The 13,536-nt window shown below is 38.7% G+C and overlaps 1 protein-coding gene across 1 annotated transcript in view; it reads right to left on the bottom strand.

Moving 5' to 3' along the window:
* Positions 1-2,795: 2,795 nt before the first annotated feature.
* LOC134804625 (uncharacterized) overlaps positions 2,796-13,536 on the bottom strand; it is an 83,845-nt gene continuing 73,104 nt past the window's right edge. Inside the window, exons 14-21 of the mRNA XM_063777735.1 lie at positions 11,819-11,933; positions 11,507-11,666; positions 10,386-10,597; positions 9,437-9,661; positions 8,232-8,380; positions 7,123-7,254; positions 6,648-6,778; positions 2,796-6,380 (exon numbers count right to left, since the gene is read on the bottom strand). Of these exons, the coding sequence (XP_063633805.1) occupies positions 6,307-6,380; positions 6,648-6,778; positions 7,123-7,254; positions 8,232-8,380; positions 9,437-9,661; positions 10,386-10,597; positions 11,507-11,666; positions 11,819-11,933 (1,198 nt within the window). The 3' untranslated portion in view covers positions 2,796-6,306. The remainder of the gene's footprint in view (positions 6,381-6,647; positions 6,779-7,122; positions 7,255-8,231; positions 8,381-9,436; positions 9,662-10,385; positions 10,598-11,506; positions 11,667-11,818; positions 11,934-13,536) is intronic.

Below are 13,536 nucleotides of genomic sequence, written 5' to 3'. Positions count from 1 at the left end.
ATAATCCAAACTATAGTCCAGTACTATAACTATTGTCTACATTTCCACGATTTCAAATAATTTTAATATATAATTATTTCTTTTTATTTCGGATTAGCTTTAAATCGGTCTACCAAACGCTATAGAAATATATTTTCATAGAATGTTGTCATAATTGTCAGTGTTAAAGTCTGTGTTTTAGATAAAGGTATTTCAATTTCAACTCGCTGTTGACTATTGTTTTTGACGAAACTCTTAGCTAGATGGCATTAGTGGTCGCTTTCTATACATATAGTTTGGGAACATCGTGTTATTAAAAGTTAGGTTAGGTTATGTGTTTACCGCCTGGGGGCCGATTTTTGAATTTCGATCGCTCGATTTCGTTACCCGAAAATCCGTGGAAAACGGCGAAATGCTGATTTTTTAAATACGAGCGATAAAAAATTGGAATCTAGTGGTATTGAACACTCGATTTCAATTCTATTAGTATAATTTATATGGCTAGTAGTGGAGATATTATTGAACGAAATAAACGAAATCGAGCTGTCGAAATTCAAAAATCGGCCCCCTGATCTGACTGCAAATAAGGCTATAGAATATGGATAAATAAAACCGTACCGCCTCGGGCAAGATGCGAACTCGCGGCACTCGTACATTGTAATCTGATAAACCTACTTTGTCAGTAGGAAAAGGAGGCGAGAACGGAGGCACGGAGAGTCGATATCTCATACAAAGTTTTGAATTATGTCCCTTTTTCTACTGACAAAGTTGGTTTATAACTCCCATCATTTTTTTACATGCATTTATCCTTTATTTCAAAAATGGTTGTTTCGTGTGCTGACCGTCCCTGGTACCTACATAAAATAATTAAGTATAATTTAATATTTTGAATGGGACAAGGACAATTGAATGATGATTTAATATTTTGAATCTTTGTAAATACATACTAGATTGATTTTCACAATACTTAATTCAATACGAAGCTTGTAAACGAATATTTCATAAATTTCATTTACAAAATTATCTCACTTAATTCTTTAAGTGAGATAAAAATAATTAATAAATTATACGCAAGGCAAGCTCATTGTTTTTAACCTGGAAAATAAATTCTTAATATAATAAACACCACATGCGCCATCTAGTGCCTCTAAAAACGTTACACGCTTTGTGGTGTTCAAACTACTATATACAAAATATGTACTTTAAATCAATTCATAGATCCTTCATTTGAACATATTCCAAATATGTAACAAGTAATAAAATGAGAGTACTATAGGTACAGGTTGTTTTTATTTTGTCTGGCGCCTATTTCACAAACTTGACAATAGTCACTTGTCACTGACAATTTCCTGTACTTTTCTGGGTAAATTTGGTTATTGAACCAGCAATGTACAACGAATTGTCAATGTCAGGCGACAATTGTCAGCATGGCAAAACAGGGGCATGACCATACCTTGACGAGTGAATATATAGGTCATAATGGGTTCAACGATATATTATGTATGAAAGAGCTAAGTTATTGTCGTATTTTCGGGGTTTGTCCTATAGCAGTTTGTATGACCTGCACATATTATTCACCTCTCAAAGTCAGAGTATGGTCAGACATTACTAAATGTGCCCTGGTAACTGGGCGCATGTATTTAGTAATTTATCGTTTGACAACCCGTATGCTCCCAGAAGTAGTTTTTGGCCGGAACCTTGTAAGGTTACAGATTCAGTCATACAAATTATGATAGCAAATTTTTGTTAGTGTTCAAAAATATCGTATACTGCCAAATATGGCATAAACTGGGCATATACGAGGTTAATACGTACCGCCGTACAGATGCGCCTCCGGAAAGTTTCCAAAATTACAAAACTTCCACATTAAAAATTTCAGATACTTCGCGTTAGGAAATATAATTTTTCGATTCTAAACTGAAAAGTTTCCTTAATTAGCGGAATTCTCCAATTATTTTAAACTTTCCGCAACTGTTTGTAAACTAGTATACTACCAATCGGGCTTTGTTCCAATTTCGGAACATTTATCCATTTTCGTGGTTGAAATAACATTAGAAAATTGTAATTTTCTGCATTTTAGCCCATCGAACGATTAGCTTACCTAGTCAAATTTTGATGATATCTAGTCTTTGTTACATCGGAAAGTTTCCAAAATTGTGTAATTTCCACATGACATTATTTCAGAAACTTCCATATTTTTGTATGGGCAACGAAATATTCCATTTAAAACAGATATATATATTTTTCTTATCAATATTTCCGGAAAATTGGCTTTTACTTTTTGGAAACTTTTCGCAGCTAGCACATCAGTCTACAAGCAGGCGACTAACTGTTCTGTATGTATTTACTGTTATGGTCAACTCGAATTTATTAATTGTTTAATATTTATGTAGACATTTTCATCCTACTACGTTTATTTATTTTTTTGAATTTTGGAAATAAACTTCTTAAATTATGCATGATTTCATTACCCACCTACAGCCTTTGTGCCGGTTCTATACGTTAGTAATAATAGTTCAATTACTAAAAGCAACTAAAAGTAAAGAGAGGGGACTAAAAAGAAAACAAAATACTTAAGTAGGTATATAATATCTGGGAGACAAAAACTGCAAAATACGCGTTTTCCCAGAGATAACATCTAGATAGATCGATTTATCGCCCCCAAAAACCCCCATATAGCAAATTTCATCGAAATCGTTAGAGCCGTTTCCGAGATCCCCGAAATATATATATATATATAAATAAACAAGAATTGGTCGTTTAATTTAAAGGTATTAGATTAAATAGATAACGGAGAGAAATAAAACTAAGACCAATAATTGTTAAGGTACGTATATTGAAGATTACCAAAATAATCGATCAGTAGGTTAATATACTACAATTAAACCGTAAAACATATTGTCTCGTAGCACCACTTGATTATATATCAAAATCCGTATTTAAAACTTACTTACATTTAATTGCAAACCAAAAGCGACAGCAATTGGAATGAATTAAAATATATCAGCTAAGCTGATTGCATGAATATTTATTTCAACTATAAGGTAAGGTGGGGTAAGACTGTCACTAGCAAGACTAACACTTGTATGGAATCCTCATACTGTTTATCTAGCCCCGAGCGAAATAAACTATGTTCGTCTTACCCCGCCTTACGTTAAATGTAAGGTAAACGTACTCGTGCTTGACATGTTAATGCCCAAAAGATGACACCCTACTGCCACCTCTATATTACTTAAGAGTCATACAATCTAAATGACGCTCTCATATTGACATGAAACATGAAATTTGACATGAATATTCCAGTAACATGACTGGTACCATCGCCCACAGTGGTAACTGTACATCGGTGGACCTGATGCCTTTTGTAATAAGGTCCAATGATGTACATACAGTTAGGCGTGTTGCTGTTTGTACTAGTTTTTAGAGATTGTAATAGACAGAAATTACAGCGAATAAAAGTTTAAAATACCTACAAAACTTCTACCTACTTGCTCTATTTTCTTTAAGTACATATATGTATAAGAAATTTTAGCTTAGAAAACTAGTACCAGATAGTTAAATGTTAAGGAAATGTTCATGCAATGTTTCGTGTAATTAATGCAAAAGTTTTAATTGGGAGCGTAACTTCAATTGTATGGGAGCGAGATTTTAGCGGCGGTTTCGACACTCTTAAGTTTAAAAATGACATGTATTAGGGCAGTGACGGGCACTCGAACGTCTACCAATGACCATATTTATGTATTGAAATCAAAAACCGTATAATACACGATTCGGTTCGGTTTCTAGTGATATAAACTTGTGTTTGTAACACAACCTTATTGAGAAGCCTTGAACGCATTTTTCACATATTTTTAAAAAAATTCACAATTGTAAATAAATGGTATCGCTTTATTTGTTCGACATATTTTACTGTACAAACCCAAACATGAGAATATATGCACGTGCACGTTGTAATATACGGATCCTTATAACAGACGGCACATGGCTTGCGTGACGTTTCGTGCACGGCTCCAGCGTTTTAGCGCACGCACGTCACGTCTATGCAGAATAGCACACGCAGCCGGTGTGAAACCTTTATGAAAATAGATTTATCTTAGACTTAGATTTTTTTATAAAATGCGTCCAACGCTCCGCGTGTAAAACACCTACAACCTCAATTGAGCACAACTTGCATTAACAGTTCCACAACCCATATGACGTAGCAACAGAGGCAAGAATACAAAGGAAATATGCATGCGCACATCTACTTCAGATGACCATTATAAGCAAGAGATTTTTCCTAAGCTTTATACTAACTTCTTGTTTTTTCGATGATAATTGTACTTTTTGATTGAAATTTTTTCAAGGAAGATTTTTTCCTAAGACTGTTATGCCAAACTCTTGTTATTTCGACCGAAATTGTACTTTTTGATTGGATTTTTACACGTTGTAATCAAGGGTTAATGCCATGAAAAAAATCACACGGAAACTAGACTATATTTGCAAGAGCAATATTTGATAGAACAAAATCACGAAAACATGTCTAAATTGCATTTATTATACCATATTGTTACCCTGCATACCATAGCAGTATAAGTTTAGTATAAAATAGCTAGCCAGGGATCTGGCAAGCAGTATTAATAACAAAAGTTACGTTAAAATTTTGGTAGAAAAAAAATCACATATAGTCTTCCAAATAAATATGTCTCATTAATTAAAAGTATACAACGATATACCTAACCGTTGACGCGAAATGCATATAACCTTAAAATTTTACTATGGCGACTTGCCTCCACTGCTAGGTCTTAAACATCCCTCTAAAATTATATTTACAACTAACTTTTATAAAAAATAAACACCACATTTCATTAAGTTTATAATGCAGTAATAGTAGAACAGTTGTGAGATTGTTCAACCCTTTGAACACCACGCCTGTTATATATAACGCGTCATCGTAAACCTTATTGGAATGCACGTAGGTCTATATTACACTGTAACCGTACGCGTCAGTGGACGTCGTTGGCGGTCAAAGGGGTAAGGTAAATTTCGAATAACTATACCCTCCTAAGGTCCAAGGTCCTACCTATAGTACTTATTAATTTCATATTCAATTGGAACGGAGTCGCATTTGTTTTGTTTCGTTCGATTTTCAAACAAAACCATAACCAACTCTATTCCCTGCACTAAAGGTTCTAATGTCAGTGACAAATTCTGGATTTTTTATTTCTATGGCTGGGCCTTAGGAGGATACTATTGTTTGCTTACTTGTAGTTGGTAGCATGTCTAATTAATTGACGTACCTACTTATCAAATAAATCATTCGCAAAGCGTTGTACACAATAACAGGTACAATTTAATAACTAAACCTAAGCCGGTATATTAAAAAGCTTTTTAAACCTTTTATTTTGGCACAATGTTAGTAAATGTATATCAAAATATTATAAAGGAAAATCTGAAATTAACTAATATAAATCGCTTATATTTTCTTCACAATATAGTAAAAATGTGTTGATTCACGTTCTCACGTACGAAAAAATGAGACACTATTATCTATAATAATTGTTATACTTAATTAAAATAGCATTATTTATATTATTGCCAAAAAAAACGTGCATATCGTCAATATAGAAAACCACTTTAAAATAAAGTGAGTTTAATTCTGACGATGTAACTGGTATTTAAATATGTATATTTTTATAATCTATACAATATAAACGTTTTGTAAAAATACAGTATGGCCTTATTAAGCAGGCTTCGAAAATATCAATGCGTACTTTGCGAGTATGCGTTTCAAAAATACTTAAATACCTTTAAATTCACTGGTACAATATATCTGGTAATTTATTAAGTCTTAATTAAGTATATTATTATCTAAATATAAATGTATAATGGACGGAATCGTAATAATACACCTAAACACTAAGTCATTTCTCAAAAGGCAGTGAGTTTAAATTGAGATATTATTTTGAGCTTATAATGCGTTTAAAATTATCTACCATAAGAATAATAAATACAGTAGAACGTACAACAAACACGTATCATAACATTTCTTTTGACAATTTATCTTTTGGGTCATATATGACCCATACAAATCACATTTATTTACTCAGTTGTCTATCTCTTTTTTGAACTTGAAATTTGGGCACATCCATATCACTACCGAATGTCAAGTTATTTCGAAAATAGACTATGACGATGGAATTAGGAGCTATTTCCGGAATTACAGACGTACATCGGACGGATTTGCCCACATTTTTCATAGTGTTCACAGGCTACAAATATTTGAATATTCTTATGGCATACTCTGGTGGGCGCCTAACGGACAATTTGGACCTTTTTTAAGTTTCTTTACTCTCGCCATTCCCTGGAGGCCTGGAACGTGCGTACTTCGGATGAAGTAAATGTTGTCAAGCCTTGAGGTCCTGCAAATAAATATTATGGAACGTTACATATATACAACTTAACGGTATAGTCTGGACGCAAATCGATCATGTTTACAACTATACAGGGTCTGCATAGCCTAGATATGTTGGCTTGGAAGTGACATCGCCGTAGGGAGCGGTCCATTGTTCCACCACCTCGGTCGCCGAGCGGGCGAAGAAAGGCTGACTCAACAAGCGGTGTAGTGTAGAGTCATATGTAGAGCAACCAACACGGAGCGATGTAGAGTGAGATATAAGTAAAGTTACCTCTAACGCGACGGCCTGGCTTGGGCGTGACATCGCCTTCCGGGGCGGTCCACTGTTCCACCACCTCGGTCGCCGAGCGGGCGAGGGAAGGCTGACTCACGGATCGATGAAGAGAGTGACGAGACCAGGGCCTGGAAAAATACCAAAGATTTACGCCAAGTACTTATAACAAACATAAATAAATGACAGGCGACGACGACTACGACAACGAGACGACTGGACAGAGCAAGACGAGTTAGAACCCTTTGAACGCCACGCGGTGCGCGGCGCGCCATCGTGAACCTTGTCGGAATGCACGAAGATTGATATTGTGCTGAAGCCGCGCGCGTCCATTAACGTCTTTGGTGGTCAACGGGTTAAACGAACTCTCTTTTCGGATTATTTTTCTCTGCCTACAAGTCAAACCCGCTTTTTGTGAAACGTCGCTTTGATAAACGCAAAGATTATAGCCTATAACCGTACTACTAATACTCACTGGTTCTGATGGAAGGGGTGCTCGGAATCGCTGTCATCGTCATAGTACCGGCCCAGCTGTGTGCCGGCGGATACCTCGGAGTGGCTGTCAGCTTCCTCCCGCGCATAGTCTACCATCATCTCCGACATGGACCTGATTAACATAAACAGAATGTTTGGGGCCGCGGATGGGTGAGTAAAGTTTCCTTTTAATGAGGGTGTCAAATACAGGCTCAGCCTAGTTTGGAGCTAACCAGACACCTCCTGTGCATGTACTGTGTTCTTAATTATTATCAATAAATTATTCTTATTCTTAGATACAGGATTCCTCCAATGAACAATGATTAATGATTTATCTTCAAACATTTCGTTCTAATTCGTTGACAGAGTTCAAGGAATGTGAACTTACCTCATGGGACATTATTACCTCGTGGGACATTATTACCTCATGGGACATTATTACCTCATGGGACATTATTTATTACCTCATGGGACATTGTTACCTCATGGGACATTATTACCTCATGGGACATTATTACCTCATGGAACATTCTTACCTTATGGGACATTCTTACCTCATGTGACATTCTTACCTCATGGGACATTCTTACCTCATGGGACATTAGGGGTCATCCATTAATTACATCACACGTTTAGGGGGAGGGAGGGGGTCAAGAAAAAGTGACATGTAGTGACAAGGGGGAGGGGGGAGTCATAAACTTTGTGACGTCACTTTAACTTCATCAGTAACCGAAAATGTATTTAAATTATTTTATACGCTAATTATCATTTAAATAACAAGGTTTTGAAACGATAATCGTTTTTATTCGTTTAATTTTTTTTTTAATTAGTTTTAGGTTATAAAATTACTAATATTTCTTTTGTCAAAAATATGTCGATAAAATATTAAATAAATATTTGCCGATTTCGTTGCAGAAATGTAACGTCACACCAGGGGGGAGGGGTTTGCCAAATGTGACCAAGCGTGACAAGGAGGGGGGGAGGGGTGAAAAAACCTAGAAATTCGTGTGACGTAATTAATGGATGACCCCTTATTACCTCATGGAACATTCTTATCCCATGGGAAATTATTACCTCATGGAACATTCTTACCTCATGGGACATTATTACCTCATGTCAACGTGGTCGCTGCGGTACGAGGAGCGCCGGGAGCGGCCCGGCTCGCGGAGGGAGGTGGCGTCGCTGTCGTACTCGTAGAGGGTGGGCAGGGAGCTGCGGCGCGAACGGGAGTCCCATTCGCTCTTCTTGCGGTAGCGGTTCTGTGGGAATGTTATTTGTTTTACAAGGGGGCAAAGTTGTTGTTTAACCGCTCGTGCTAATATTGATGCCGAGCAAGCGAAAGATTGCAAAAATCGAAAAATGGAATCTTGAGCGTATATCAAACAAAATCAAACCAAATCAAATCCAAATGGATGTTATTAAATATTTATCATCCAAAATCATCATTTATAAGTCAATTCTACCAGCAAAAATAAGAAAACAACTCAAAATTTGCATTTGATTACTTTATTGCCTCAAATGTGAATAAAATGCAACTTTGCTATCAGTTTTTGAAGTGCAAAGTAAGCCTTTCCGAGCTGGTGTGGTGAAAAACAATATATGTAGTTATCATTAATCACCATATTAGCTTGCATATTAACCCTACGTGCTACAGATAACCCCCTCTGCAGGGCACACATGGAAAAGAAAAGACAGCCGCTCACGTCATCCGCGAATGCCATGGGGTAGCAGAATACCTCGATAGACTGAGGTCTTTCCCAGAAGTCGTCGGCACCATTAAGGGTCTACGTAGGCCAGTTCACGTCGAAGTGTGGATTGTAATATTTACACTATTTAAAATGTCATATCGGGTGGAACAGAACGAAGGACTTTTACGCAAACTGGAAATTGTTCAGGCTACGTACTTTATTTTTCACTTATTAATCACGTCAATATTTCTAACCGTTTCTGAGATACAGTTTGTTAAACATTAGTGCAAGAATCTGTATGTTTCAACCCTAGCAGGTAGATCCTATTGAATGACATGACATGTGTCAATTTAAAATGTAAATAACTTTGTAGGGTTGTCACTGTTATATAATATTTCATTTTAATGATTATGTTTTACTTTTAAATCCAGCTTTACTATTATAATAACTCGATTGTAGATCACTTAGATAACACTATCCTTTCAGCACAGTCTCTAGAAATGTTCCACCCTGTATAAGTTTAGTTCTTTTTTTAGTTTGCCTAGTATAGTGTCCCACTGCTGGGCAAAGGTCTCCCCTCCTTTCCTCCACTCAACCCTGTCGTTTGTTTAGTAGTTTAGTTCTTACCTTGGGTTTTTCCGGAGGAGGCGCCAGAATTCGTATGATGACCTCCCACTTATGCGGGCTGTATAACGGCGCGAAGCGATGGTCGTGGGCCACCCTGGTGAACTCCTCGCGAGTGGAGGAGCGAGCCAGCTCGCGACGAAGTGTGGACTCGTGAGTGATGAGCTCGCGCCAGCGGAGGCGCTCCTCGCGTGTGAGGCGGTGCACGCGCTCAGACTCTTGGAGGACCTTGATAATAGAAACAAATGTTTTTATTCTTTATTCTTTATTGTATTGCAGTCATGTTCATAATTACATTAGGTGTTACAATTTGAGGATAGTAGGTACATGACACCCTGTAAGGGCATTCAATATATCTTAAGTCTAGGTATTAAGTATTTAGTACATGCATGCATCTTATACCAATAGCAATAAAATCTATATTCATAATTTTAATATTTTATATTTTATCGACGTTTATGCAGTATTAAATGTCAAGTTCATTTATAAAGCTAGTAAAATAATAAGATTAAGTATGATGATTATTTATATTAAATGTCCAGGTTAATTTATAAATAGATTCAAGTAATAAACAATAGACAATAGACAATGTTAGAGGCAATACACAGAGTTAGAGGTAATAGATGAGACGATCTATTACGACGATTGGCAGGAGAGTTTCGGTGAATGATTACCATCACACTTACAAACATGGATGTAAAAGAACGAATGGGTGAAAATAATACTATGAAGAGCACGATATTAAAGCTGGCTGCAATTTAGGACGTTCAGCGTGCTATCGGTATCAAAAAGAAACAAATTTTTATCAAAATTTCGCTGTCATTTTACGACATTCTTGTGTACTCGTACGCGACTTCAACTCGTGTCTTTTGTTAAGGGTTTTATCTGATGCTTGTCACTTGCAAAGGTTTTGTCAGGTTAAACTCGTTTTGAAAAGTTTTGACATAGGTACCTCGTCTTGCGCCTCAGTGCTAAGCACCCTAGTGAGCACGCTCCAGTTCTGAGGAACAGGGGGTGCTGGCACCGGCTCCGGTACATCTTCATCATCGTCACGATACAGCGGGTTGCGGGCTGGTGGCAGCTCGGGCAGCAGCGGCAGGTTGGAGGGCTGGTACTGGGATTGCTTGATGAGTTCGGGGGAGAACAGGTCGGGGCCGCCTTTGCCTGTGGAAGTTTAAATTTAATTGTGAGGTGCAAGTTTAACCAACTTGTCATACACGAAGGGCACCGGCAGATTGTTAACAGCGGAGTCGAGAGGTACAAGAGGGACGCGTTCAGAATGTTGCTCTGGCCAATGGCCGCCACGCTGCGTCGAAAGCGTTGCTTAAGGATGACTCACGTTTCCGGCGCATCGTTTTCTATAGAAAGCATCACGTGATCGCCTGTCATGTCATAGAAAAGTAAGCGCCGGAAGCTCCGGCCCGGATACGGCCCTGTCTAACGTTAACGTCCTTAAGCTTGTGTTTATAGATTTTTTTACCGGTTGATATTTACTAATTTGGATTGACTTGTAACTGGTTTTTTGTCCTTTCGGCCGCCATCGCAACTGTGTTTCACAACCAGTTACGAGGGTTTTTTAGTCTTTCATGGCAACCAGTTGTGATATAAGAAGATTTATTCCTGTTACACAACCAGTATGGGAAACCATTTATTTATTTATTTATTTAAACTTTATTGCACAAAAGAAAACTTATCGTACAAAAGGCGGACTTAATGCCAAAAGCATTCTCTACCAGTCAACCTTAAGGCAAAGCAGAGAGATTGTGGGCGGTGCAACTGCTACTACTACTAACAAAATTTAATATAAGGACGCAACGCTAATTTAAAGAATTTTAACATACATATACCATTGTCGACAGGAGTCCACTAATTTTTCCGTTAAGCCACCAACTTAATCGTCAGCAGAAAGTACGGTCATTAGCAGAAGTTGCTAAACGGACGAGGTGTTCAAAACGACCTAGACGCGACTGTGTTAAGAGAATAAGAGCGTGTCAAGATAATTTTGAAACCCTCGCCCGCTTAGCAACATCTACTGCTGACTGTACCAGGATAACATAAGTTGTAAGAACTTACCGATATATTTCTGCGGCGGCAGTGACAGAGGCACTCGTTCCATCTTCGGCGTGAGCGTCATGCCCGACGCGCTGCTGATGTCGGAGAAGTTCTCCCATTGCGCCTCCGGCAGCGTGTGGTTGCGGATCGTCACGTCGAACTGCGGGGGCGGCGGGGGCACCTGTAATGGATATACGTTAGAAATCCGTTTGACTACACTACATGGCTCAAATGGCCATGTGTAGTCAAACGGATTCGAAAACAATAGGAATATATGTGTAATTGTGTATACCTTACTATAATAATCACAACCAAAAATTGAACTCTGAGTACCTGTTTGTATTCAGTGACCAGCCTCTTGTGCCGCTCTATGTCCTCAATCGTCTTCTTCTCGGTGATCGTGCGCAGGAACACGTCGTCGACCACGTGCGACGTGATCTCCGGTTTCCTGTTATAAATAATATTATTAGTTAAGTAGTAGAGTCCAGGATATTATCAGTTCAGCCCAGAGAAGACTAGGAGCTATGACCATTTGCCTTTTTCAGTGGGTATGATAGCTCTCATTAGTATCAGGGGGCACGGCAGTGCCCCCGCCAAGTCGAGCGCGAAGCAAACACTGCCGTACCATCCTTTACTGGAACCATTTCGCCGCATTTTCAGGTCCCTATTTGAGAACCTCTGGATAAGACCAGAACGCAGAAATTTTCGTCATCCAGTAAGCTATAATCACGTACTTAAAATCCAAAATTTCAAGTCTGTAGGTCATTTAGTTCCGAAGTTAAGCGAAAGCAAAGTTTCGCATTTATGACACACACTCACTCACTTATGATCATCAGAATAGAACTAGTACTTCCCATAGACTCAGAGAGCTGAAATTTGGTACAGAGTTAGGGTTTAATGGCCACATAAAGGGAAAACTATAAAAACTAGGATAATCGAAGATCTGGAGTACCTGGTGACCCTGATTAGAAAACACAAGAGCCCAACCAAACTATTGGAGATCGACATACCGCCTTTACAAAAAATATTCAAATTGGTGGGCCGCTTCATTTGATGTCAAAAATCGAAGGTCTGAAGTATCTGACGAAGAACCCTCAGCTGGTCTCAGCTGTATTAAGGCTCCGTCAGACATAGGCGTTTTGCTTGGTGCAACATATTTACACACTGTTTTGGTCATCCGACACGCTTTGATGAGCCTTTGGGAAAGTAGTACCCAAGATGGAGCTGATGCTGAACCCTGGCTGTACCTAGTGGAACTCAGGCTTGGTGCAACATATGCACACACTGTTTTGGTCATCCGACACGCCTTGATGAGCCTTTGGGAGAGTAGTACCCAAGATGGAGCTGATGCTGAACCCTGGCTGTACCTAGTGGAACTCAGGTTTGGTGCAACATACGCCCACGCTATTTTGGTCATCCGTCACATCTTGATGAGCACTTGGGAGAGCAGTACCCAAGATAGAGCTGATACTGAACCCTGGCTGTACATAGTGGAACTCAGGTTTGGTGCTACATAGGCCCACGCTATTTTGGTCATCCGTTACATCTTGATGAGCACTTGGGAACGCAGTACCCAAGATAGAGCTGATGCTGAACCCTGGCTGTACCTACTGGAACTCTGGTTTGGTGCTACATAGGCCCACGCTATTTTGGTCATCCGTCACATCTTGATGAGCACTTGGGAGAGCAGTACCTGAAATAGAGCTGATGATGAACGCTAGCTGTACCTAGTGGAACTCAGGTTTGGTGCAACATAGGCCAACGCCATTTTGGTCATCCGTCACATCTTGATGAGCACTTGGGAGAGCAGTACCCAAGATAGAGCTAATGCTGAACCCTGGCTGTACCTACTGGAACTTAGGTTTGGTGTAACATAGGCCAACGCTAGTTTGGTCATCAATCACATCTTGATGAGCACTTGGGAGAGCAGTACCTGAAATAGAGCTAATGCTGAACCCTGGCTGTACCTAGTGAAACTTAGGTTTGGTGCAACATAGCCCCACGCTATTTTGGTCATCCGTTACATCTTAATGACCGCCTAGTGGAACTCT

This window comes from Cydia splendana, chromosome Z (genome assembly GCF_910591565.1).
Source record: "Cydia splendana chromosome Z, ilCydSple1.2, whole genome shotgun sequence".
In the NCBI taxonomy this organism is placed as follows: domain Eukaryota; kingdom Metazoa; phylum Arthropoda; class Insecta; order Lepidoptera; family Tortricidae; genus Cydia; species Cydia splendana.
This window is presented reverse-complemented; position numbering and strand designations above follow the sequence as displayed.